Consider the following 23,579-nt stretch of genomic DNA (forward strand, 5'->3'; position numbering starts at 1 on the left):
CGTTTCGTCCATGTTTTTAACCAACATAACTTGTGCGCCCTTCTTCAGATGTATTTGCTCTGGAACCATGCAGCTCTGGAGAAGCCTATCTCTTTGTTCCTTGTTGGTAATAGTGCCGCCATCTCGAGCCTCGAATGTGAACGTATTTCCATGCAATTGATGCATGCGTGTAGTGTTGGCGCGATCAACTTCCTGGCGTGTAGGAAAAAGTTCAGTTGCTTCAACGCTTTGATCTTCTGTTGGTAGTGGACGTTCTAGCTGCTTGAAACGAGATATCGACTCTGGTGTCAGTCGACCCTCTCGCATTTCATTGAGCATGCCCGCAAATACTGGGTCCTTTTGACGGAAGACATGAGTCAAACCAATCGTGTGCTCAATGCTTGTAGTCCATGTGCCTGCGTCAAATGCAAACTTGGCTTGCTTGCCGAACTCCGGTACTGGAGGCAATTGAAAGAAATCGCCTGTAATGACAAGTTGAATGCCACCGAACGGCCTGCCGTTGTTGCGAATTGTCCGTGCAATCGACTCGAGCTTGTCAAACAGATCGCCATCCACCATGGAAACTTCATCCATGATGAGAACTTTGGTACGCATCCATCGTTGCTTGGCTTTCGCGTTCCGTCGAATCTTCTTGACGAGATCTTCAACTGGCTCTTTACCAAGTCCAATCCCCGCAAAACTGTGGAGAGTAACACCGCCAATGTTGCATGCTGCCAGACCCGTTGATGCTGTAACAGCGACTCGATCAGGCTCGCGGGCATATTTCTTCCGCAAGCCTGTGATGATCTCACGAAGTAGGACAGATTTACCAGTACCTGGTGCGGTCAGTGGATGAGTCGATACAAGGAACGTATATTTTGCACATACCAGCAGAACCAGTGAAGAAGACACTCTTTTTGTAGTCTACTACGAGCTTGAGCACATTTTGCTGCTCCTCACTGAGAAATATGCGGGCCACGGTATTCTTCTTCTTCGTCTTGATAACCTCCTTGACGCCACCATCAGTCCCTTGAGTCGGCTTTGCTTGTGCTTTCATATTTTCTCTGAATGCTTTCTGCTGTTGCTTCAACCCACTGGGAGTTGTGTTCCAATAATACTTTGAATTTGAATCCTTCGGTGCTGGTGTCGATACTGTCTTTTCGGGTTCGACTGATTGCTTCTTCTTTGGAGGTTCGACTTCGTCCTCCTCGTCCTCCTCTTGCAAGGGCTGAGCCTTTTGAGACTGTTCCCACGGTAGCGTTCTTCGCTTTACCCTCAACGGTTCGGATTTCTTGGGTGTTTTGAAATGTTCTATTGGGGAAGATGACCATGGTATTGGCTGGCTACTGTCTACCTCCGATTTGGTGTCTGCAGTTTGTGCCCTTGAATTGTATCCGGAGTCTCCTGAGATGGTCGAGGGTGCACTGGGTAATGTAGGGTATGTGACGGTGCCTTTAGTCGCGGGGTCCTCTACGTCGAGATCCACGTCGCTGTCGAAATCGTCTTCGTCAAACAAGGCAGTCTCAAGAATTCCAGAGCCAGTGCTAGGTGCGTGGAGAGCGGCAGGAAGTTCGTTCTCTTTGTCCATGCCTCCAATGCTGAGTGAAGGGTACTCAAATTCGCCATCATGTGAACTCAGTGACTTGGACAGGCCACTTGAAGTCCTCTTAGTACCTTGTGTTGTGGGACCCGATACTCGTTGTTGCCCCACAATATTATTCTGCTTCGCTCCATATCCTAGGGTGCGCGCGGATGATGTTTGTGTTGACCCGGTTCGGCTGAAGGCATTGCCGAGTGAGGCTTGTTTACATGCATCATTTGACGGCGAGGACGACGCGATGGCATCGTGTGCCTGTACGGCTTGTTTGAACATGGTCCTTTTTGTGTGTAGGCGATTGAAGAGACTGCCGCTGTGAATGTGGGGGGCAAAGCTGGACAGGCTACTCGGAAGACTGTCTGCCTGGAATGGTGGTGAGGTCGAAGGGCGCGCGCGAGGAGGGTGCGTCAGGTACGGGCGGGTATGGGGCAAGTGCGCCCGCGCGGGCTGTACAAGGAAGAAGAGCGGCGAATCTTTTGGCTTGGACGGTTTAAGCGACGCACCTCTCCTAACAAGGGAAGAAAGCATGCAGCAAAGTAAATATGGCGCAGACAAAAGAAAAGAAGAATGGTTTGGTATTGGTGTCGAGGGTGAGCATGCCTTTCACGGCACGGTGGGGTGGGATTGTTCCTGTAGCCTTAGTGCAGCCGGCCCACAAAACGCGACCATTTGACGCGACTTTCGGATAGAAGTGCGCTAGTATCGTGATCACGTGCCCATCATACCAATACTCGCGACATACGTAAGTAGTTGCACTAAGAGGTGCTTGGCAAACATACGACGGAGTCGTGGCAGGGAAGATTTATGATAGTCTCAGTCTCAACTTTTTGGCCTGGGTCTTGTAAAACGATGCACATCTGGATCGAATGATTGGTAGTCAGCGTTGCTTTCACCGCAGGAAAGAGCTGTTCGTTTTCGACACTGTCGATTGATATTGGTATTCATACAAGTAGCTGGAATGCAGCCCTCACGTTTCCAAATTCTCCATTCCGCCAGGGATCTTTTGAAAATGACTTCGCACATCATTCTCCCACATTGATACTCGGCGCGCCCCGCGTATGCCGTTTTGAAGAGACAATGCAGTCTAAACCGAAGAAGAAGAACATGATATAACAACAATCATCAAAAGCCCACCGACCACCGAAAACAGTTAGAGGGAGCCGTCATGACTAAAGAGTGCGCCGCAAAGAGAAGAGGAATTCGCTTTTGGTAACCATAACAAGATTCAAACATCATCGTGGGTAGTGAAGAGGCAAATGTGAAATAAGCCGAAGCTCGCATCAAAGGAAATGCTAACATGAGAAAGGAGATTCATTTTGAACCACACAAACGACCGTAGATCATATCCCACAAGAAATATACCGTAGGGTAGCCGACCATGCCGGCAGACAACAACCCTCACACCTTTTTGGACAACGGGACTAAAATGACGACTTGCCTAAGAACATGAGACCAGATAGCTGATGAAATGTGACCTGAAAATCGGAGCTATCCAAACAAAAGCGCCCTCGTAAACAACAACTGGGCGTGTCGAAAGAATAGGTGGCGCGGCGCTGAACAAAAAAAGTTTGAGCAAGGAGGGTCTTTAGCCCTGGTATCCCCCAAAGCCGTTCTGGCTAAAGGCAGCTTGGGGAGACTGGCCCCACTGTGGCTGCTGGGGGGCGCCGCGGCCGTAGCCACCAGCGCTGCCCGGCTGCTGCATTTGCTGCTGGAACGGCATGCCAGGGTTACCAAAGGCTTGTTGCTGCTGCTGCGCGAAAGGTGCTCCGCCGGGGCTGGGTCCTGCCCGCGCATTAGATTGCTTGTTTCGATACTGCAGCTTCCTCCGGTGCCGCTCACCTGAGGGTGACATGGGCCCACCTTGTGGCCCACCACCATACTGCGGAAAGTACGCACTCGGCGTCTGGGGGTAAGCTGAGTTAGGGCCGCCCGCAGGCGAGTAACCCTCAAACTGGCCAGTCGGAGGACGGTCTTTGCCCCACTAGATTTACAAATGTGAGCAAACAGTTAAGGAAAAGGGAGACGCGAGTCAACCTACGCTGCACTTTAAGGGGCGGCCATTGACGTTGTAGCCGTTGAGCTGGCAGATGGCCATGGCAGCGTTCTCATGCGTGTCCATCTTGATGAAGGCAAATCCACGATCCGATTGGAAGCGCGTCTCGGTAACATAACCAAAATTCTGGAAGAGTGGCACTAGGTCAGCCTGCGAGGTGTAAGGAGTCAGATTTCCGACATAGCAAGTCGTCTGCCACTGCGAAGTTTGAGCCACAACCATGTCGTAGCTCTGGACACCGTGAGTGGGGAAATGGTGGTGGCCAAACGGAGTGGTTGGTGTCATGCCCATTGAGGCCATGGCCTGCTGCTGGGAAATGGAAGGTTGACCCTTCTGATTGGCCCAGTTGCAGCGAATTGCTCGAGAACCGAGCCACTCGCCGTCCATGGAGTTGAGGGCACGCTCAGCATCGGCACGATCCCGGAAAGCGACGAATCCGTAGCCACGAGACCTGCCCGTCTTCATGTCCCACATGACGCGAGCCTCGGAAACGGGACCAAAGGTGGAAAAGGCCTGCAGAAGGACCTCGTCGTTGACCTCGTTGGAAAGGTCACCGACGAAGATGTGGAAGTGGTTAGAAGTGTCTTCCTTGGCTGTGTTGTTAGATTGGTAGGCCCAGTTTACACGAATTTCCTGTCTTTGGTCAGAAACACAGGCCGACATGGCAATTTCTCTTTGTCCGCTTCCCCAATGACCATGCTTACATTGTTGTGAATGCGCCGGCCATTGAGGGTGGCCATGCCACGCTCGGCCGCACCGGGGTCGTCGTACTCAACGAAGCCGTAATTGAAACCCTTGGAATTGAACTGTTAGCGGTCAGCGGCACTTGAATTGTTGCAGCAGTTGCAAGATAAGCCCGGCCCGCGCCACAAAGCTGTCAAGAGAATTGCAGCGGTTTCGGAGATGTATCTTACAGAAGGAGAACTTGCAGTCTTGTCAGGAATGATCTTGACGCTCTGGACATGTCCAGTGGTCTCGAAGATTTGACGAAGCACGTCCTCAGTGACCCGCGGGTCGAGTCCTCCCACATACAAGGCGCGCTTGTTGGGCTCGGGCGCGGCGCGACGGGGCACGTAGCCAGGCTGGCCGCTGGTCGGGGACATGGGGTTGCCCGACATGGGGGAGCTAATGGCCGTGGGAATGGGGTTGTTGTTCTGCGGGATGATGACGGGGGCGAGCGGCGGGGGCGGCATGTGCTGCTGGGCCTGAGGCTGGTTGTCGTAGCCGGGCGCACCGCTGGCGGAGGGCGGAGGGGGAAGCTGTGCCCCAGGGTTCTGCTGGTCGGCCATGGCGGTCGCGAAAATGCGCTCAAGGCAGAAACGGGCAGGAGGGGTGCGGATGAGCAAAAGGCAGTGGTGGTGGCGGGTGGTTCAAGCAAAGAACCGGCGGGCGAGCTCTGATGCGACGCGAGAGGAGGATTGCAGAGAGCAGCACAGGAACAGACAAGGCCACGCGGCGGGTGGGCGAGTCGTGGCGGGGCGAAGAGGAGGGTGGTGGGTTGGGTTAGTGGGTTAGTGGTAGGCGACAAGGAAAGTCGAAAAGGGAAAGCGCAAGTACAAGCACAGGCAGCCCGAACAGAGACGCGGAAAGCACTAGGAAAGGGAAGAGGAAACAAGAGGAAGAGGAGATAGGAGATGCGAAAGCCCTACGCCGAGCGCGGATGGCAAGCTATGGTCTCCACTTGTGGGGTGAGGAAAGGGAAGAGGAGTTGGGAGGTGAGCGAGGGTCGCGAGAATTAGGGTCGCGAGGGCACAAGCGCCCAATGCAACGGGAGAGCTACTGTAGCCTACCACCTGCTGGCCGTGGTGCCGGGGTATGAGTGTGTGCGTGTGTGCGCGTGTGCAAGAGTGCAGATTTGCGGGAACGGGTCAGGCATTGGAGCATTTTGGGGGCATTTTGGATGCCGTGCTGGCAGCTGCTGTCAGGCAAGGCTGGGCGGAGGAAAAGGCCGTAAATAACGGGTGGGCTGGTGCTAGTGGCTGGCCTGGTATGCGCCGGGCGTAGGAATGTTCCCAAGGCCGTGTATTTAGTATTAGCACGTATATTTGCACCTAATTCTCTAGTACCGGAACCCGTGGCCCCCACCTGCGGAAGCACCTGCAGAAGGCCCGCACGTGTGTCAGGGCGCTGCGGCCAGCACCGACCAGCCGACCAAGCACCTATCCGCCGCCGAGCCATACATTCTACATACTACTACTGTACTACCGCACCATAGCCAACCACATCCCCAGCCAGCCGGCCCACCCAGACTTCCTCGCCATTCTCAACATCATCACCATCACCACCATCACCACCACCACCACTACCTCGACAACGACCATCCAGCCATCATGGCCGCGGCAAACCCACCACCCCCGGCGCCGGGACAACAGCAGCAACAGCACCAGCACATCGACACGCTGCAGAGCATGCTCAATCTCATTGTACGCCGCCGCCCAGCCATGTGCCCTTGACGCGTACCCCTGCTCACATTCCCTCGCAGTTCCTTCACTCTGGCCGCTTCCTCAAAGAAACCCAGACCGGCGGCGGCTCCGGGCGCATGAAGCAGCAACTGCAGCGCGTCGTGCCCCATGCCACCGAGCGCTTCCACGATGCCCTCGACGAACTCGAGAACGAAGTGCGCCTAGCGCAAATGGTGCTTCGGCGCGACATGGCATTGCTGAAGCAGGACCGCAAGAAGAAGGAGGCCGCCGCGAAACAGCAAGAGGTGGACAAGGCGAGGCTTGCTGCAGAGGCCAGGAATCAACCCCCACCCACCAACGACGCGCCGGTCAAGGAAGAAAAGGTCGCTACGCCCGTACAGCTCGAGCCGCCAGCAGCACTAGACACGTCTGCGCCAGTGGCGTCAATGGAGACGGACATGGCAGCCGCGAAGAAGGAAGGCGGCAATAGCGACCATGACAGCCAAAATAAGAAGGCACCCTCACCACCCCAAAACTCGACAGACACAAATGCCCAGCCGTCCAAAGACCCGCTCTTCGATGGCACACCCCCAGCCAACAACCCCAACGAGTCCGACTTTGATTTCGATGCCATGTTCGGCGATGCCATGGACACCTCCGACCAAAATCACGACCACGACATGATGGATACCACGGGTGACATTGACTTTGGCCTCGACAGCGGCAACGACGGATCCTCTCTCCTACCCGGTCTCGAAGACTTTGCCAAGCACAGCGACAATGACAACAACAACAACAATCAAACATCCACCATGGACATGGACTTTACCATGCCGGACTTGCCAGGCCTGGATTCAAATACGAATACAAACACGAACGCAAACGTTGACAGCAATGCAAATGCAACTGCCAAGCCTGCACCAGAGCCAGAGCCTGCGCCAAAGGCAGACGAGTCCAAGCCTGCCGCACAGCCACCGCCGCCCCAAGAGAACAAGGTGGAAGAAGGGACGACCAATAACAACAACAATGACGACATGATGGGCACCATGGCTGCAGACGATCTCGAGGACCTGTTCAACATGGACGACTACGCCAACCCCGAGCAATCTTCCTTTGACGATGCCTTTTTCAATTTCGAATAACTAATCTGTATAATACGTCTTTTTTCTTTTTTTCTTTTTTCTTCCTCTTTTCGGAATCACAGCGATGTATTAATCATGGAGTTCGGGATACTGGAAACAAATACTACGATTGGGGAAGGGAGGTTTTTTTCTTTTTTCTTTTTGATACCCCAGGTATACGTGGAGAGGCCATCTCGATTCGCGATAGCCAACCATAAAATGTCACTTCAATGTGTGAATTAATACTACAAGATATATTCTAAATATGTCCTGCACATCTTGCTGGTTCAGATATCTTACTCGCATTCCCCTCAAAACCCAAATCTCGTCTTATCGGACTATATCCCGAGATGCTTTGTGATCATCATCCAAACTACCCCGCTGAGGCCCCGTTCCCTCCCTTCCGCCCTCCCACTATCCACTAAAGCTTAATCTCTCCCTCGAACCCATTGACGTGCATAAAGTTTGCCCGGAGCGGAGTCACGCTAGTGAATCCCTGCGCAACAGCCCATCCATCGTTGCCTGGCTCGCTCTCCTCCACACTCTGGTACACATCCTTGAACGAAGGTGCCCACTTGAAGTGCTTGTGCGTATACCTCGAATGTGGCTGCCCGGATGGCGTATCTTGTCCTGAATCCGTACCGCTTGCTCCACCGGCATTCTCCGAGTTGGACCTGAGTTCCTTCTTGCCCAGTTTCTCCTCTTGCTTACGGATTTGGCCTTCGATGTCCGCTGGTTTGTCGTCGGCTTCCGATGGCACTTCCACCACCTGGAAACAGCTGCCACTCTTCCATGTGTTCTGCAACATGTTTGTCCATAGGACCTTGCGCTCTCCTACGTTCTCCACCAGAGGGACGTTGACCGTGTACAGATGCGTATTCTTATCCCAGTTGTCCCACAGGTATTGTATGAGCTTTGCGCTGAGCTCGCTCGCGCCGCTGATGATGTTGGCGTCGTGGTTGCGGTCGAAAAAGGCGTAGCTGAGTGCTATGCTCTTCATGCCACATACGGCTGCCTCCATCGCTCCGCCTATGGTGCCCGACGAGAGGGAGAATATCGCAGTGCTATTGCGGCCATAGTTTGGTCCAGATACGACGAGATCGATTGGTCCACGCTCGGTGAAGTAGTGGTATAGGCCAATCTGTACGCATGAGGCAGGGGTCGAGTCGACGAGCACCCATTCTTCCTCATTCGAAGAAGGCGGCAGAGGCGAGTTGTGAGTCGTTCCGTGGTTCGTAAGGCGGCCATCGGCGGTAGTTTGAAGGGGTTCAGGTCGATAGTATGTTGGTGATATCTACGGCTATGTTAGACTGGGCGGTGACGACAAATATACATTGCAAGCATTGCTTCAAACAGATAAAAGATATCCATACCGACTTGCCAACAAGGTGTGCCTTGCCTATCCAAGATCTCTGCGTGTGTGGGAGAACAACCGACACGGTGTGGCCATACTTTTGCAGTGTTGACACCAGCGAATGCACATAAGGCGAGGATTGATCTGATGGTGGACCATCGTCGTTAGTGACCTACTGTTTGGTCAGCTGCTGCCATTGGCTACCGTGAGGCATGAGACAACTTACAAGAATATGCATCTTTACTTCTGAGGCGTAAAAATGGCGTGTTTAGTGATAGTTTGTTGTGGACGTGAAGTTGAAAGAAGTAGTGGGGCAAACATGGGCAAGTGACGTGCGCAATCCAAGGTCCCGATGGTCGGAACCGCCTCATGCTCGGCCGTTCATAGTCACCGCCTCCATTTCGGTTTGCGGCGCATTGCGTCTTCGTGTGTCGAATTGTCTTATCTAGCAGTTTTCAATCTGCTCATCTTGGGCTTTCTGCAAGATGATGAAGACAAAGTTGATCTATAAGTGATCGTGGTACCTGCGCTATGGGTAGATCCGTTGGTGTTCCCTGCATTGCGCCGGCAATCACCGCTCGTCGCGATAAGTAGTGTGCATTATCTCATTCATACTCTAGGAAGTGGAAGTTTATCCAAGGAGTCTATCTTCCAACAAAAGCTGCCGAGATACACCCGGGATTCTCATCGCATCTCCATCCTCGAGGCTTCAATACGTTGCTCGAATTCGGAGGGACAGCAATGGCCCCCCTTCCGAGCTCCGCACCACAGCCGGCACTTAGACTACGACACTGGGAGCGGAGACTAGGCTTGCCGGTTCGTTTAGCCTTGTGTAGGTAAAACACACAGCGTACATAGTATTTCCCGGACGCGAAAGTGTAGAGCCGCAAGTCCCCTTGGCGGACTACTATTTTCGGTCTTTGGCCCTTCGGATCCCCACCGGTGACCCCAACACCGTGAATACCAACATTCGAAAACGGAGATATCAAATGCATTTATATAGATGCTACAACATGAATGAAAATCAATCAAGATACCCAGCCACATTTTCACTTATTCATTACGATCAGTCTTTGGATTTCTTCAAATCAAGAAATCAAAACAAGCATACCTGCAACTCCTCGAATATCAATATATCAATTCCACCACACACAACTCCATAAAAATGGTCGTCACAGTTCCCACTGCCTCCCTCGAGGGCCAGGTTGCCCTCATCACCGGCGCCGGCCGCGGTATCGGACGAGGCTGCGCCATCGAGCTCGGCAAGCGCGGCGCCTCAGTCATCGTAAACTACGTATCATCAGAAGGCCCCGCCAACGAAGTATGCGAGATCATCCGAGGCTTCAACAACGGCGCCAAAGCCGTCGCCATCAAGGCCGATGTGAGCAAAGTATCCGAGATCCACCGGCTATTCGAGGAAGGAAAGCAGGCCTTTGGCAAGATCAACATTGTCATGAGCAACTCCGGCACCGAGAGCTGGGACAAGACCGAGGAGATTAGCGAGGAGAAGTACGACCATGTTTTCAACCTGAACACACGAGCGCAGTTCTTCGTTGGCCAGACGGCCTACAAGTACATTGAGGACAACGGCCGTATCATCCTCATGAGCTCGATTGCTGCTGGTCTTCTCGGTGTCAAGGACCACGCTCTGTACAACGCTTCCAAGATGGCCGTCATTGGATTCATCAAGGCTTTCGCCACCGACTTTGGAAAGCGTGGTGTCACTGTCAACGGTGTTGCGCCTGGTGGCATCAAGTCTGACATGTTCACTCAAAACGCATGGCACTACATCCCCGGTGGCACTCCTGAGTGGCCAGCGGAGAAGATTGAGAACCTCATGGCGAGCCACTGCCCGCTGGGCAGATGTGCGGTCCCCGAGGATGTTGCGAGGGTTGTGGCTTTCCTTGCTTCCGAGGATGGCGGTTGGGTTAACGGACAGGTGCTTACCATTTCTGGAGGATCATCTCAGTAAGCGTAATGTCAGACAATGGAGTGTGAGGGGGGTTAGACGCGATTTTATGATTGAACGGTTCTGGAGCATGTGTTTATGACGGCGAAATAGTTGTATGCTAGCGCTCGAACAAAATAAATTTGATTGTTACCATTATCTCCTGCGCAAGACTAGTTTTCTTTTGTTATGAGTGATATGAATCGCCAATCAACAGATAGTACATATGATAGTACATGTGAATTATAACAAAATGAAATATTATGGTCAGCTCAAGGGTAACGCCCGGGCAAAGTTGATCTTGGCCTTGACGTCTAATACTAAAGTAACGTACATCCGAATACAGGAGGCAAAATGGCGGTGAAAGTAAAGTGAACCACTTTAGCCTTCCATGACACGCCTGAGCTATTTCCAGCATGATGATCCCAACACTTTGCCATCATGATACATGTACAGGGTACAATTAACAGCAGGTTTAGTGTGCAATATACGACGAACTATTCCTCTTCAATGTCACATAAATCTTCCATCGATCGGTATGAAATTTCCTTTGCGTCACATATTAAAACAATTTTACTGTAATGAAGGAATTATATAATGCCTAACATATGTATTGGGTATCCTTCGAAGGTGCGTACAATACGCTCGCCATTTACCAGAACTCGTGCCTCAGATGCCGGGCTGCCGAGCTGCTGCTCTTACTACAAAGACTAGTGTACAAAAAGTAATCGTGTGCCTCGTTTCCTCGTGGCATCTAAAAGCCGCAGCATGCACGTGCCAGATCGCTAAACGCCTCTCAAAAACAAGAATCTACAGTAAAGGCAAACAGGCATGTAAACAAAATCATGGAGCCATAACAATAGGCATAAAAAGCCTCAGACAGAAGTGGGCTCTTCGGGCGTGCCACCGACGCCCTCACTCTCTGCTTCTGGGCTTTTGTGAGCAGACCTACCACTGTCTTCCAAGAACCTGCCTTCGTTCTCATGCCCATCAGTATCCTTAGTGGCGGTACCAACGACTTCTTCTATCATGGCCGCAAAATCGACAGTCATGCCACCCACATTCATCTTCAGCAGCGTGACTGCGTCGGGGCCATTGCTGGCGTCCATACCGGAGCGCTTGGAGTTATCGTCCATGCCTAACAACATGACTTCATTGTCAAAGATGTTCTCTCCATTCCACATTCCAGCGGTAGATGTATTGGGGTCCTCATAAAGATCGAAACCTATACTCATGGACCCAGTTTTCGAGGGTGAGCTACTCATAGGCATGTCACTCGACAAGAAGTCGTCGGCTAAGAGCTCGCTGAACTGTGCCCCAGTATGACCAGGAGGAGTGAAGATAGGAAATGAGGAAAAGTCAAAATTTTGAGAAGGCGATGAAATGGGATGGTCTGATAGAAGTGCATTGAGCTGGCGTGTGAATGGGGTGTCCGGAGCAGCAGTCCCCGTGCGGTTGCCTCGAGGAGTAAATGTGCTCCGCGAGGGCGTGGTAGGAACCTCGCCATTTTCAGTACCTCGTCTCGGCGTCAGGGCGGCGCGCTGTCGAGTACCAGGAGTGGGCGTTTTCAAAAGATCCTCAGCTATCCGATCTTGCTTCGGCGTTGTCTTGGGGGAATGGGAGTCTTCAAAAAGGTGATCAAGCTCGTCAACCTCCAATGTAGGTGGAGGTGGGCAGTTCTCCTTATCGGGGTTATCCTGCTCAACGACAACTGGTTGTACTACAGGTCGCTCGAACCAGTTGGTCTTTTTCGTCTCGCAAGGAATACATCCATCATGCCCTATTCCAGCGTTTTCGCACCGACCGCATGGCCGTTCTCGGTCGCAAGCTCTCTTGAGTTCTTTACACCGTTGGCAACGAGGCTTTTTAGGCGCATCATCGTCATGTGCATGCATAGGAGTAGCGACAGGACCAGTCGCCTGTTGAGTCAGAGTCTTGCGTTGACTTTGCTTCCGAGGCGAGGGGAAAAGCAATCGCCGTGTAGGCTTTGGTGTAAGATCTTGTTCGAGATTGATGGGCAAAGTCTTGCTTCCTCTGACGCCCGCAGGACTTGATTGCATAGCTCGTCTGAAAGCAGCCTGGGCATTGTTGGCATCCATTTCACGTGCGCCGAATGGGGCCTTGGGTGGTGCCATCTCTCCGTCGTATGTTCCATCAACTGATTTCCCGCCTAGCTCCTGCTCGGCTGGCATAGTAGATTCCGTCTCTGGAAAAGCGGCGTCCGACATGAGATCATCACCAACAGTCGATCTGGAGCGTGCTCCAATCTTCTGTTCTCGCTTGCGCTTTGCTAGTCGTGCAGACCTGTCCCATACTTTTTGCGGACGCATCGAAAACTTCTTGATAAGCCAAAGTCCGCATGGGTTACACAGATTAAGCTCTTGGAAAGCATCACCAGATTTCGCCGCCATCATGTCCTTATCTTGACGCGTCAAGTTGTTTTTGAAGATACGGTACTTTGGCTCGCCATCTGTCTCAGAAGTTGGTTCGATTACCTCGTAGGCAATGATGTCTGTACTAGCCGAATCAGTGGACAATTCAATGCCACTAGGCGAACCATTCTCCACTCGAGTGTAGGCTTTTCTCCAAGTAGGAGTGTCGATTTCTCCGCAGTTGACACAGTGCGGTGGCATTTCACCCTTTCTGATAGCAGCGTCCAATCGGTCTTTGATATATCGCTTCCTCTTAGCACCAGAGCCGCTTCGAGTATAGCCACACTCTGAGGGAGTTGGTGCGTCCGACATGGGTTCACCTGTTCCAGACCAGGTTTGCGATCTAGGAAGTCCTCGTGCCTTGGTTTGTTTAGGTTGTTTTGCTGGTAAATTTGGCGTGGCGGAACGGCTGTATACTTGCGCTTCGCTTTCAGGGGCGGGTGAGATTTGTGAAGAAATGCCATCGGGTGACCCAGCAGTAGAAAATGTCGCATGCGACTTTTCCCGAGTCTGAGCCTTTTCTACAGATGCAGATTGGAATGCGTCCCCGGTATGAGGTCGTCCGCTGACCGAATTGTTGTCGTGCTCATTTATCGCCATCCTTGATAGTAGATCACTTTCACTTTTCGGATTTTGTCCCTGGAAATATACACAATTGAGAAGATCCTGGTCCATGTTGTCAAAGTCGAACGGCTGAGTACTGCACATATCCATTTCGATACTTTCAGTGATTGGTTGAGCAGCTGATCCTCGGCGATATTGCGCTGCTTCATGGCGTGCCCATGGGCCATCCCCACAGTTCATGCCATCAGTGTCTCGTCCCATGGGAATGTCACTAACAAAACCTGAATCGTTGAGGGGTAGTGTCGGTAGGTTCGGACTGGAGGGAGCAGGTGATATGGTCCGCCGGGGTGCGATTGGTGGTGAAGAGGGCATCTCATTCGGTGTCTCACTTGGGCTTCCTTCTCTTTCGTCTGCTGATTCCATAGCATTGTCTGAAAAGGTACTAGGTTCGTAAGGGGACATGTATGGGCGTCCTCCGTCCATCGATGCGTGTCTCAGAGCGCTTGGTGCGGGGGGACGACGACCACCTCGTTGTCCTAGCTTTTCACCTGGACGAGGAGTTGGTGCGCGCGGGACCATGTCTGCGGCAGCTCCAGCAGCGTTGAAGGTTGGTTTAAGGAGGCGTACCGATGCTGCTGTACTAGCGGTCACTCGGAGTGAGTCGTTATGAGCAGTCAGGGGCGTATTCCTTGGTCTCGTGGTCTGTGTGATTCGAGCCCTCTTCTTCGGGGGACCGTCGTCTTGCGGCTCCACAATATACGGATCACTAAATTGGTATTGTTGGGTTGGTGGAGGGGCTTCGCTACGCACAGAAGCCCGTGATGTTGGACGTGAAGGTGGATTATATTGATAGTGATGGAAGGAAATGGTGCTCATGGCGGGGCTAGAAGGCCTGGTTGGTTGGGACATGAAGGGCGTATTCGATTGGTCGTAGAATGATTCGTTACGGACGGGTTCCTGCGAGGGGCTTTGGCGGGTAAGCATCTGGTGGAAAGGCTCAACACCACCAACGGAATGACGTGGCGAAGGCTGAGCAGAGTGGGTCGTAGTTGGTTGGGCCAGGTGACCAAGCATAGGATTCTCTTTCAGGAAGTCGGACCAGGCGTTATAGTCAAATCCTTCGGGCATCATCTGGCTGAGACTATGATATCGCTCCATATTCTCCACATATTCTTTCTGCATGCACGTCGGAACAGGCACCAGCTTCAACTTGACTTCTAAAGTCTCTTTGATACCATTTGAGAAAATGCCAAGAATATTTTTACATACGCGACCTGTGACCATGGTTTGGGAGTCCTTGGCAGGAGCATTGGGTGTTGATGATGCAGAAGCTAGAAGCCACGATAGCATACCCTGTCCAACAAGCGGTGTTTCGTACTCGGAAAAGTCATAAGCGTACACGGTGTAATCGTGTCCTAATTTGGCTACAAGCTCAGGACTGTGAAGGTGAGCAATGTGTCTTACATGACCAATGGGAGTAGCCTACCTTGCAGTGACAATAGCCTGAATGCATGTCTTGAGTTCGATGACTCCCACTTCGGTAGTCTCGTCCAGCGAAACGACAGGAATGTTGAGGACATTTGGCAGACGAGCGAGACAGTTTGATTTGTTCTGATCGTCAAACGTATACAAGACCTTGACTGATGAAGAGCCATGTTAGATCAGAGCGTGATGATGAGCTGAATCTGTTTACCTCGCATTTGTCGGCGTGGGATCTCATCCATGACGCCATCCTCGGCACCAGCAGCAGGAGTCAAGGCATGCTGCGAGGGACCCGTCTCTAGCGTAATACTCGAAGGAGTCGACATGGCTGACTATGGGCTTGACGAAGGATAGACAGGCCGTGCCGTAAAAAAAAGAGAGGAGGGACGCCGGGGGATGGACGGGATATGATCAATGTCGTATCGCGATCGGTGGCTGGCGTGCGATCATAGCGGACGCGTTCTTGGAGAACAAAGAAGCGAGACTAGGATCGAGTGGGAAGCAAAATTGGCGGGGGGGAAGGGGCCGGTTATGTATTCCGGTAGACGCGAGATGCGAAACAGGCACCAACACGCGTAGATCGGCTAGGAAAGGGGAATAAAAGGGTGTCGTCAATGATGTCGTGTGCAATCGAAGAGAAGATGGAGGCACGAGCTTAGAGGTTTCCAGCTACCCGCGCCGCGCTAACGCCGGGAGAGGGCAAAGACGCGTGACGCACCATGGATCTGGCTCTATGGCCCCACTATCTGACGCGTACTGATTGGCCCGGCGCCGGAAAAACCGCAACCCGCGCTTCATCTCAGCCAAGCTCGATCACTTCATCGCCCTGCCTCACCATTATCGCCGACCGCTCCACCTCATCCAAGCTCGTTGCCGTGGTGTCCTACCTCTCTAAACTAGGTCAGTCTTTCCGCCACTGGTCTGTGCACTTCTTTTGCTCGACCCAATCCTTGCGCAGTACCTGTTCGAGCTGCAAATCAAAATTCGAAGGCAGAAGCTGAGGACTCAGGTTGTTAACAGCAACTAGAAATAGAGGTTCTTTTTCTTCTAGATCCGCGCTTACTACCCCATACCGCCTGTCAAAATGGTCGACGCGAAGATTCAGTGAGTAAAAGCACGCAAGCTCCAATAGCAAGCTCAGTACTGATACCTCACAGGGAGCTTCTGTCCAAGCCACGCTCCGAGTTGACGTATGTATTCTCCTGTCCTATTCAATGGTGCAAAGAGGCTAACGTTTCTACTTAGGGAGTACGAGGTCGCGCAAGTTGAAGAGCATGAGCTCACCACCGGTCCTCTTTCTATTCTTCAGACCGCCGTCCGCTCGCGCACACAAGTGCTGATTTCGTGCCGAAACAACCGCAAGATCCTCGCACGCGTGAAGGCTTTTGACCGCCACTGCAACATGGTCCTCGAGAATGCCAAGGAGATGTGGACCGAGACGCCACGGTTAGCCAACGGTAGCTATGGAAGGAAGGTTAACAAGGATCGCTTCATTTCCAAGCTGTACGTCTGATAGATGTGTACGTTTTGCGCAATGTGCTGACTCTGCATAGGTTTCTCCGAGGCGATTCCGTCATCCTCGTCTTGCTCTCATAAGAATCTGGACGCGACCTGGTGTTGAGACGGGAGTGCAAGATGGACGCACGCAATTTAGAGTTCGAATGCATTAAAAGTTATATAATCGACGCCGCAAAGTCGGCGATGACCACCGAACGAATCAAAGAACGATACCCATCAGCCTTTACTTCTTCAATCCGTCACTCAGGCCCAGCAGAAGTTCTGCGAGACCGTGCGCACCAGGGTCAGGAACTTCTTGGAACCCTTCGCCTCCAACGTACACCGTCCGTCCCAAGCTCGCTTTCATTCCTTTCGTTCCCTGCGCTCCTCCCTGCGCTGCCGCAGCTGCTTTGTCGACATCTTCTGTCTTGGATAGCGTCTCAATGAATGGATACAAAGCATCCATTAGCGTTCGATCACCGGGCTTTGCAGGCGTATATTTGCCAAGTACTTTGAGGGATGAGTCGAGAGCCTTGGCCCAAACTGCAGGAGTGACGGGTCGGGGGGAAGAAGGCGAATTCTTTCGTAATCCATGGGCTAGTGCATTCAAGAAGATGGCGTAAATTGCACCTGACGTCCCGTCCATTGCTAATTCAACCACTTGAATGATGTTGTTTATGAGGATCAGCAGATCATCTGTTTCTTTTGCCGTTTCGAGCATCTTCAGAATTGCTGTAGGATGTCAGCACCAGGCAACAGTGCACATGTGATGAAGAGCCTACCTTCTGCGCCACGTTTCAGTCCGATTCCACAATCGCCATCTCCCACGATCGTGTCATATTTGGTGACATCAGGCTCGGCGGCTATCAGTCTGTTCAGTGCAGTTGTCAATACTGACTTCGCTTGGGCGTAGTTTACTATTCGACGTCAGTGCATGACCTATGCTGTGCCGTGCATTACTCACCTCTCAAATCACTTGGCAAGACTTCTTCTTCGTCTACCTTTTCTTCGTTTTTCTTTGCCTCGTCGCGTCTTGCCCATGTGCTACTACTGATTGCTGCAGCCCAACCACTCGCCTCAGCAGGTGCATCGAGTAGCTCAAGCATGGAAGCACCTAGTGATTGTGTATCGGCTACTTTGAGCATGCTGATGCTAAAGCCGAGTCCATTCAAACTCGTCATGAAAGTACCGGCGAGTATGCGCACAGGCTTGATTTTGAAGTCATTCGCCAGTTGCTCGACAACCTCGTTCGTGATACCGCTCAGCTCGAGCGGACTAACTCCTCCTAGGTTATTGATCAACAGCACAACCTCGTCCTCTGCGTTTATGGAAGAGAAGCTACGATCTTTGTCTGCGACATTGAGACAATGCGAAAGCATGGTTTTCACGAGACCGGGAAGATCGGTGGATTTGCGCTCTGAGCCAGCTTCATTATGAATGCCCATCCCGATCTCGACTTGGCCGTCTTTCAGCTCATCCTCTTCAGCCTCTCGGCGACCTGGTACGTGGACATGTGCTAGTGAGGATCCAATTGAGACTGTATTGTCGGCGACGAGTTGCGCGACTCGCGTTACATCCTTGAGACTCGCTCTGTATCTTGTTAGTGAAACTGCCTCTTCACCATCACTCTGGTTGGTATCGCTCCATACCCTTTTGCTGCAAGCGCGCCAGCAACTTTCTGGACAAGTACAGTCCCGGCGATGCCTCTTCGCCCTACTTTTCCACCCTTGGCCCTCCCTACACCAGCATCGTCACCCACAACCACCATGTCGGCCTCGATGCCAGCAGCACGTGCCTTCTCTACGGCCATACCAAAATTCAGCACGTCGCCGGTGTAGTTCATTACAATCACGAGGACACCCTTGTCTTTCTGAATGCGATGCAAGATACACCTTCGTATCTGCTCTGCGCTTGGAGATGCGAATATGGTGCCTGCTACCGCGCCAGAAAGAAGACCTGCACCAACGAAAGAAGCGAATGAAGGCTCATGACCACTACCACCACCAGAGACAATGGAAACTTGTGACGCGCCATTCTTGCGATATATGATCTTGTTCTCAATATCGCACTGCACAGACGGATTCGTCTTTGGGATGCTCAGAAGCGCCGTATTGACGAGGTGCGTAGGATCGTGAATAAAATGTTTTGCTGAGTACTGTTAGTTGTTGCCGCGCAATTGCACTGTGCTCTTGTTTGAATTCAATGTTTGAATACGTACACGACATGTTTATTTATCTTAATGTATGAATGGTTCAAATCAATGCGCGGAGAAGAGCAGGGAAGACCATACGGTATATAGAGAAAAGAGGAAACCAAGTTTTATTAATCAATTCCCAACTTCTGGTATCCGATCCGACAACGTCTCATCGAAGCGTCCGTCCGGATCGCTTGTTCGTCTTGCCATTTGACGTGTGCCGGGCGATCTGCCAGGTCCCTCTTGGACGGCCCCAAGAGTCCCAAGTGGGGTCGCGCAAACAAGAATGTGAGGGGTAACTAGGGTTATGGTGGGGTTGTCGGGCTTTGCCCCGAGCCCCGACCTGTCGGCTGAGACAACGGCTTCCTTGTTTCGGAATTTCCGATTCCCAGCTCTAGATTCTTTTTCTTATTAACTTGTTGAATTGCTCCATCTGCTCCTTCGCGCAACAGGCACTCCGAATGCGGATGTGTTTCCTTGTTTTGAATCAGGGTAATCGGAAGCGCATACATTTGACACTAACAGAGCAATCACAATGGATTTATTGCCATCTCGGTCATTCATCACAGCCCTGCTATACGTAATGGGTACTAGCACCCTAAGAAGTACAAGCAGTAATAGTTCAATCATCACAGTCATCAATCATTGAGCACGATCCACGAATCCAACAACCAGGACATGCCCTTGACGATTTGCTCCCACTGACTGGTTGCTTCATAACCTCACAGCCATGGAAACAACACTCTTAGCGAACCATGCACATTTGCAAGCAAAACTTCAATTGATTCATATCTGTGCTGATTGCACAAAGAAACACGGTGGCATATTTACAACCTCCCAGCCAGCAATATGCCCAACAGCCTCGTCAAAAAACTAACCCGGTCATCTGTTGCCTTTCGACACGCCACGCAGAGCTACACTCAAAATACACACAACAGTTTGCTCTACACTCTGCCATACGAGATTGCCCAACACATCGGCACGTTCCTAGATTATGCGGACCGTATTTGCTTCGTACTAACGAGCTATAAATATGCCGATGCCCTTCTCGCCATCTGCAATCCACAGGCGGTCAAGCAACCGCACATCAAAGATATCAGGAGCAGAATAAAAAGAGACCGTTTTTACGGTCACGGCTGCCGTCCCTATGCCTGGGTTGAACGCAGAGCTGGTATACTGTACTGTGTAGAATGTAACCGGCCGCATGCGCCTTTTAGGTTTCCAGAGGGTACGATAGCACAACCACGACACTTGCGCAGATGCTTCCGAGCAACCGACGGTCCCTTCTTCGTGTGTCAGCACAACGAGTTTACCTTCTTGGAAATGGCCAGTCTGTTGCGAAAGAACGCGAGAAAAGGACGTAAGAACAAGTTTGGCGACTTTTTCCATTGCATCGAGTGCTACGAGCTTCCGCCTGAAAGACGCCGTCCAGGCCGATGTTTACATCCTCCCACACTATCTCTTGCTCCCCAAACGCATACAGTCACTCTTCGATCAAGGTTTCTGCTTCTGACGGTACCCTGGACTGTGCCTGTCTCGGTTCATCAGACGAAAGATGCGCTGGCTCTCCTAAATCTCAAAATCTGTCCGCACATGAATGCTTGTGATACAGAAGTAATCGAGGGTATGGTTGGGGACTGCCAGGAGATGATGATGATGGATGGTCGCTTTTCAACGCGCATTAGCATTGATTGTAGCACTTGCCAAACAACGTTCAGTATCAAGAGAAGGGTCCCGTTTCACGAGGTTGTGGTGGAAGTTGAACGAAGGTTAGGCCATGTCAGACGAGAAGGCGACCCAATCTGGAGGGCGCATCTACCGAGGAGGAAAGCCGGCACTTCTTGATACCGGGGCTATCTGGTACCAGCTGCAACTAAAGGTCGTGTGGTTCATCTCCACCAGACCCTCGTGAGTCATTGTGCGCCTGAGAAAACGTGCAATCCGATGTCAGTTGTGTAGGTGTGGCGTCAAGGGGGGTGTGGGACTTTTCTGTGGGCTGGATGGTTCAATGGTTCAATGTCTCGGGTATTGACTCTAGTGCAGGCAGCTGAATGCAAGGGACTGGACTAGCGGAACTACGTAGCGCCATTGAAGGCTGCCTTTCGATTTCTGAGTACAGAGGCGCCTTTGCTAGTGTGTAGACAAGCCAAATCGGGGCTGCTTCGTATCGACTAGTTTGCATTTATTTCTGTGAACCCGTGTCCCTGACATGTCTGCAAATGGCCTGTTTTTGGGAGGCGTTTTTGAGCCATGAAAACGTAGTTTCTAAATCATAAATTTCCAAGGAATGCTCAGCAGGCATGTCATACTCAGGGCTTGATCTGAACGGACCCTGCCCAGAAGTATTCGAGCCAGCTAGATGGTGGTGGGAGGAGAATGACAAGGTAGTCCTTTCCTTCCAGATACCAATATCACGGCATGCAGAATCAAAAAGCCACAAGTATTGAACAATAAATATAGCAACAGGAATACGAAACAGCGAAGAAAAACCATATAACCCCCACACTCACCAAATCCCGAGAACACCCGTTGGTAACGATTGCAAAAAAAAGAAAAAAAAGACCATGGACCCTTGTTCCCCATTCCCCCAGTTGATCAACCTCGGTACTTGCACATCACCCCACGAAATCATCTTTCATCACAAACACGCGCGCCCCGATTAGCACTGCGTTTCCCACCCCCTTCCAAAAAGGCCTCCACGGCGAGGCTGGCAAGGCGCGGGCCATCGAGATCATTAATTTCCCCAAGAAGAAATAAACTTTCGGGTGATAGCTAGCTAACTAGTAAGTAAACAACCTCCCCATCCCCCCAAAGTTGCAAAGGTGTGTGCAAACAAAAACAAGCGGCATACACACGGCGCACTTCTAGACCTTTTTCGCGTATCAGCCGCACCTTTGTTTCTAGAAGGAGGCTAGTTGGTAGAACTAAAAAAGGGGGAGTTTTTCTGAGGGGATTGGGCTGTTAGAAAGAAACAAATGTCTCGTTGCGGAAAGCGAACAATGATCTTGTGACCTGTTTTTTTGTAGGAATAAGGCATAGCGTAGGATGGTTTGGGCGCTTATTGTCTCTTCCTTTCCATTTTGGAAGCAAATCTGGGGCGGGCGGGCTTCGGTTAGGGTTAAGGGAAGTAGAGATGTAACTATGAGAGTCCTGACATCCGGTGAAAAAAAGTAGTAGAGTAAGTCATGGGTTCCCGAGGAAGGCGGGCGGACAGGCGCTTCGTAAGTATTGCGCGTGAGTGTGTGAGAGAAGGAAGGGAAAAAAAAGGACGCCTTCTTGTTCGGTCGCGTGTCGTGAATAGCCAAGCTTGGTTTTGCTTCGAAGTCAGTAGCCACTACTACTATGTAACTAAAGTAAATTAATTTTCAGCTCTACATTACCCTCTTCTTCGTTAGGAAAACCGGCTTAGGTTACCCCGCCCCCCGAATCGTGATAGTAAGTAGGGGCTTTTTGCCCTTTTTTCCTAAGGACCCTTGCGGAATCGATTTCCCCACTTTCCCGATTCAAATTGAGGAGAATCCAACAAATCGCGGATCCTTTTCTGCTTCCATATGCCCTCGGTTGGTCACGCGGACGCGGCGAATTTTTTGCGCTTTAAGTCGGAATTGGGGAAGGGGGACAAAACAAGCCACCCGGTACAAACTCGTCTCTTGTCCTGGTTTACCGTAACGCCACTTGCTGGGCGAGAAGTTCGAGTTTTCAATTGCTGCTATTGTTGTCTTGTTCCCTGACTTGAGTGAAATCCTTGTTTCTTGGTTATATAGGAGTGCTGGTACGCCGCCCCCCATCATGTCATCGCCGTCGCCGTCGTCACCGCAGTTGTCGTCGTCGATAACTCCCACTACTACTACTACTACTCCTGTCGCAATGGCTTATCCCGGTACCGCGCACAAGTACTCCAAACGCCGAGTCGCATTCGAGCACTCATACCTTAATCCTTTTGCTGATGCACCTAATACTATTCTCTGGGTAGGCGGTCTGGGCGATGGCCTTCTTACCGTTCCTTATCCGTCTGAAATCGCAAAATCGCTTCCGGATAATTGGGTCATAGCAGAGGTTCTGCTCGGCTCATCCTATCGCGGCTGGGGCACTAGCTCCCTCGCGCGCGATGCCCGCGAGCTGGCAGAATGTGTCTCGTATTTCAAGCAGCTGCGGCCAGGCAAGAAGATTGTCGTCATGGGTCATTCGACGGGATGCCAAGACATAATGGAGTATCTTGTTGGCAAGGGAAAAGAGAAGCGCGAATCACTTGATGGTGTTATTCTCCAGGGCGGAGTCAGCGACCGTGAGGCATGGGAAGATTTCGCAAAGGAAGGAGAGAAAAAGGAGGCGCTGGAGCAAGCTATTAAGAAAACTAAAGAATTGATCGATGCAGGCAAGGGAAAGGAGATTTTGTCAACAGAGGACAATGTCGTATTGAAGGAGATGGGAGGACCCCTCAGCGCATACCGCGCGTATTCGCTGCTTGCAAAGGGTGGTGACGACGATTACTTCTCCAGCGACCTTACAGACGAGCAATTTACCAAGACTTTTGGCAGGATTCCCAGGACCACACCAGTATGCTTCTTACTCGGCTCCGAGGACCCATATATTCCTGCTTCGGTCGATAGGGAGGCATTACTAGAGCGATGGACGAAGATAATGCGTGGAAGAGGCCGCATTGTCGACGACGTGGATGGCGGCGTTATCCCTGGTGCTCATCATAATCTCGAAGATGATCCCGAACATGTCGTTGAAGACTTGGTGCAGAGAGTTTGTAGCTTTGTTACTGGACTCGAAGAAAGCCGAGCGTGGAAAAATGTTGGATCGCATTTGTAATTTCTATTTGGCCTTTTTCTTCTTCTCTTCACCCTGGAATGCGCGCAAGTGCTTGCACGTTTGCTTACCAGGGGTGGAGACATATTCAAGACACTGTCTTTCCGAGATGGACGGGGATAGCGCAACTCAAGCCCTACA

The 23,579-nt window shown here is 51.6% G+C and overlaps 10 protein-coding genes across 10 annotated transcripts; 5 read left to right on the forward strand and 5 right to left on the reverse strand.

Annotated features, from left to right (window-relative positions):
• Positions 1–615: 615 nt before the first annotated feature.
• On the reverse strand, positions 616–1,852 carry COCCADRAFT_49239 (uncharacterized protein; the record flags this gene model as incomplete). Its single annotated transcript, XM_007715428.1, has 2 exons — positions 616–815; positions 868–1,852. Coding segments are annotated over 2 exons (1,185 nt in total), but the record flags the coding sequence as incomplete, so codon positions are not given.
• Positions 1,853–3,161: 1,309 nt separating this feature from the next.
• On the reverse strand, positions 3,162–4,918 carry COCCADRAFT_6126 (uncharacterized protein; the record flags this gene model as incomplete). Its single annotated transcript, XM_007715406.1, has 5 exons — positions 3,162–3,358; positions 3,416–3,557; positions 3,615–4,262; positions 4,334–4,435; positions 4,544–4,918. The coding sequence occupies 5 exons, from the start codon at positions 4,916–4,918 to the stop codon at positions 3,162–3,164; spliced, it is 1,464 nt and encodes a 487-aa protein (XP_007713596.1).
• Positions 4,919–5,959: 1,041 nt separating this feature from the next.
• COCCADRAFT_27322 (uncharacterized protein) lies at positions 5,960–7,173 on the forward strand (the record flags this gene model as incomplete). The annotated part of the gene is made up of 2 exons (XM_007715415.1): positions 5,960–6,052; positions 6,112–7,173. The coding sequence occupies 2 exons, from the start codon at positions 5,960–5,962 to the stop codon at positions 7,171–7,173; spliced, it is 1,155 nt and encodes a 384-aa protein (XP_007713605.1).
• Positions 7,174–7,573: 400 nt separating this feature from the next.
• On the reverse strand, positions 7,574–8,744 carry COCCADRAFT_27323 (uncharacterized protein; the record flags this gene model as incomplete). The annotated part of the gene is made up of 3 exons (XM_007715416.1): positions 7,574–8,446; positions 8,526–8,678; positions 8,733–8,744. 3 exons carry the CDS (start codon positions 8,742–8,744, stop codon positions 7,574–7,576), a joined length of 1,038 nt encoding a protein of 345 aa, XP_007713606.1.
• A 927-nt stretch (positions 8,745–9,671) lies between these two features.
• On the forward strand, positions 9,672–10,478 carry COCCADRAFT_37913 (uncharacterized protein; the record flags this gene model as incomplete). The annotated part of the gene is made up of 1 exon (XM_007715429.1): positions 9,672–10,478. The coding sequence occupies one exon, from the start codon at positions 9,672–9,674 to the stop codon at positions 10,476–10,478; it is 807 nt and encodes a 268-aa protein (XP_007713619.1).
• Positions 10,479–11,329: 851 nt separating this feature from the next.
• Positions 11,330–15,258, reverse strand: COCCADRAFT_37915 (uncharacterized protein; the record flags this gene model as incomplete). Its single annotated transcript, XM_007715430.1, has 3 exons — positions 11,330–14,888; positions 14,937–15,090; positions 15,159–15,258. The coding sequence occupies 3 exons, from the start codon at positions 15,256–15,258 to the stop codon at positions 11,330–11,332; spliced, it is 3,813 nt and encodes a 1,270-aa protein (XP_007713620.1).
• Positions 15,259–16,016: 758 nt separating this feature from the next.
• On the forward strand, positions 16,017–16,528 carry COCCADRAFT_6131 (uncharacterized protein; the record flags this gene model as incomplete). Its single annotated transcript, XM_007715407.1, has 4 exons — positions 16,017–16,036; positions 16,090–16,122; positions 16,178–16,435; positions 16,486–16,528. The coding sequence occupies 4 exons, from the start codon at positions 16,017–16,019 to the stop codon at positions 16,526–16,528; spliced, it is 354 nt and encodes a 117-aa protein (XP_007713597.1).
• Positions 16,529–16,673: 145 nt separating this feature from the next.
• COCCADRAFT_27327 (uncharacterized protein) lies at positions 16,674–18,654 on the reverse strand (the record flags this gene model as incomplete). Its single annotated transcript, XM_007715417.1, has 5 exons — positions 16,674–17,161; positions 17,212–17,346; positions 17,394–18,019; positions 18,079–18,577; positions 18,648–18,654. The coding sequence occupies 5 exons, from the start codon at positions 18,652–18,654 to the stop codon at positions 16,674–16,676; spliced, it is 1,755 nt and encodes a 584-aa protein (XP_007713607.1).
• An 818-nt stretch (positions 18,655–19,472) lies between these two features.
• Positions 19,473–20,468, forward strand: COCCADRAFT_99580 (uncharacterized protein; the record flags this gene model as incomplete). Its single annotated transcript, XM_007715431.1, has 1 exon — positions 19,473–20,468. The coding sequence occupies one exon, from the start codon at positions 19,473–19,475 to the stop codon at positions 20,466–20,468; it is 996 nt and encodes a 331-aa protein (XP_007713621.1).
• A 2,022-nt stretch (positions 20,469–22,490) lies between these two features.
• COCCADRAFT_6133 (uncharacterized protein) lies at positions 22,491–23,441 on the forward strand (the record flags this gene model as incomplete). The annotated part of the gene is made up of 1 exon (XM_007715408.1): positions 22,491–23,441. One exon carries the CDS (start codon positions 22,491–22,493, stop codon positions 23,439–23,441), a length of 951 nt encoding a protein of 316 aa, XP_007713598.1.
• Between the last annotated feature and the right edge of the window lie 138 nt (positions 23,442–23,579).

This window comes from Bipolaris zeicola (assembly GCF_000523435.1).
Source record: "Bipolaris zeicola 26-R-13 unplaced genomic scaffold scaffold_105, whole genome shotgun sequence".
Taxonomy (NCBI): domain Eukaryota; kingdom Fungi; phylum Ascomycota; class Dothideomycetes; order Pleosporales; family Pleosporaceae; genus Bipolaris; species Bipolaris zeicola.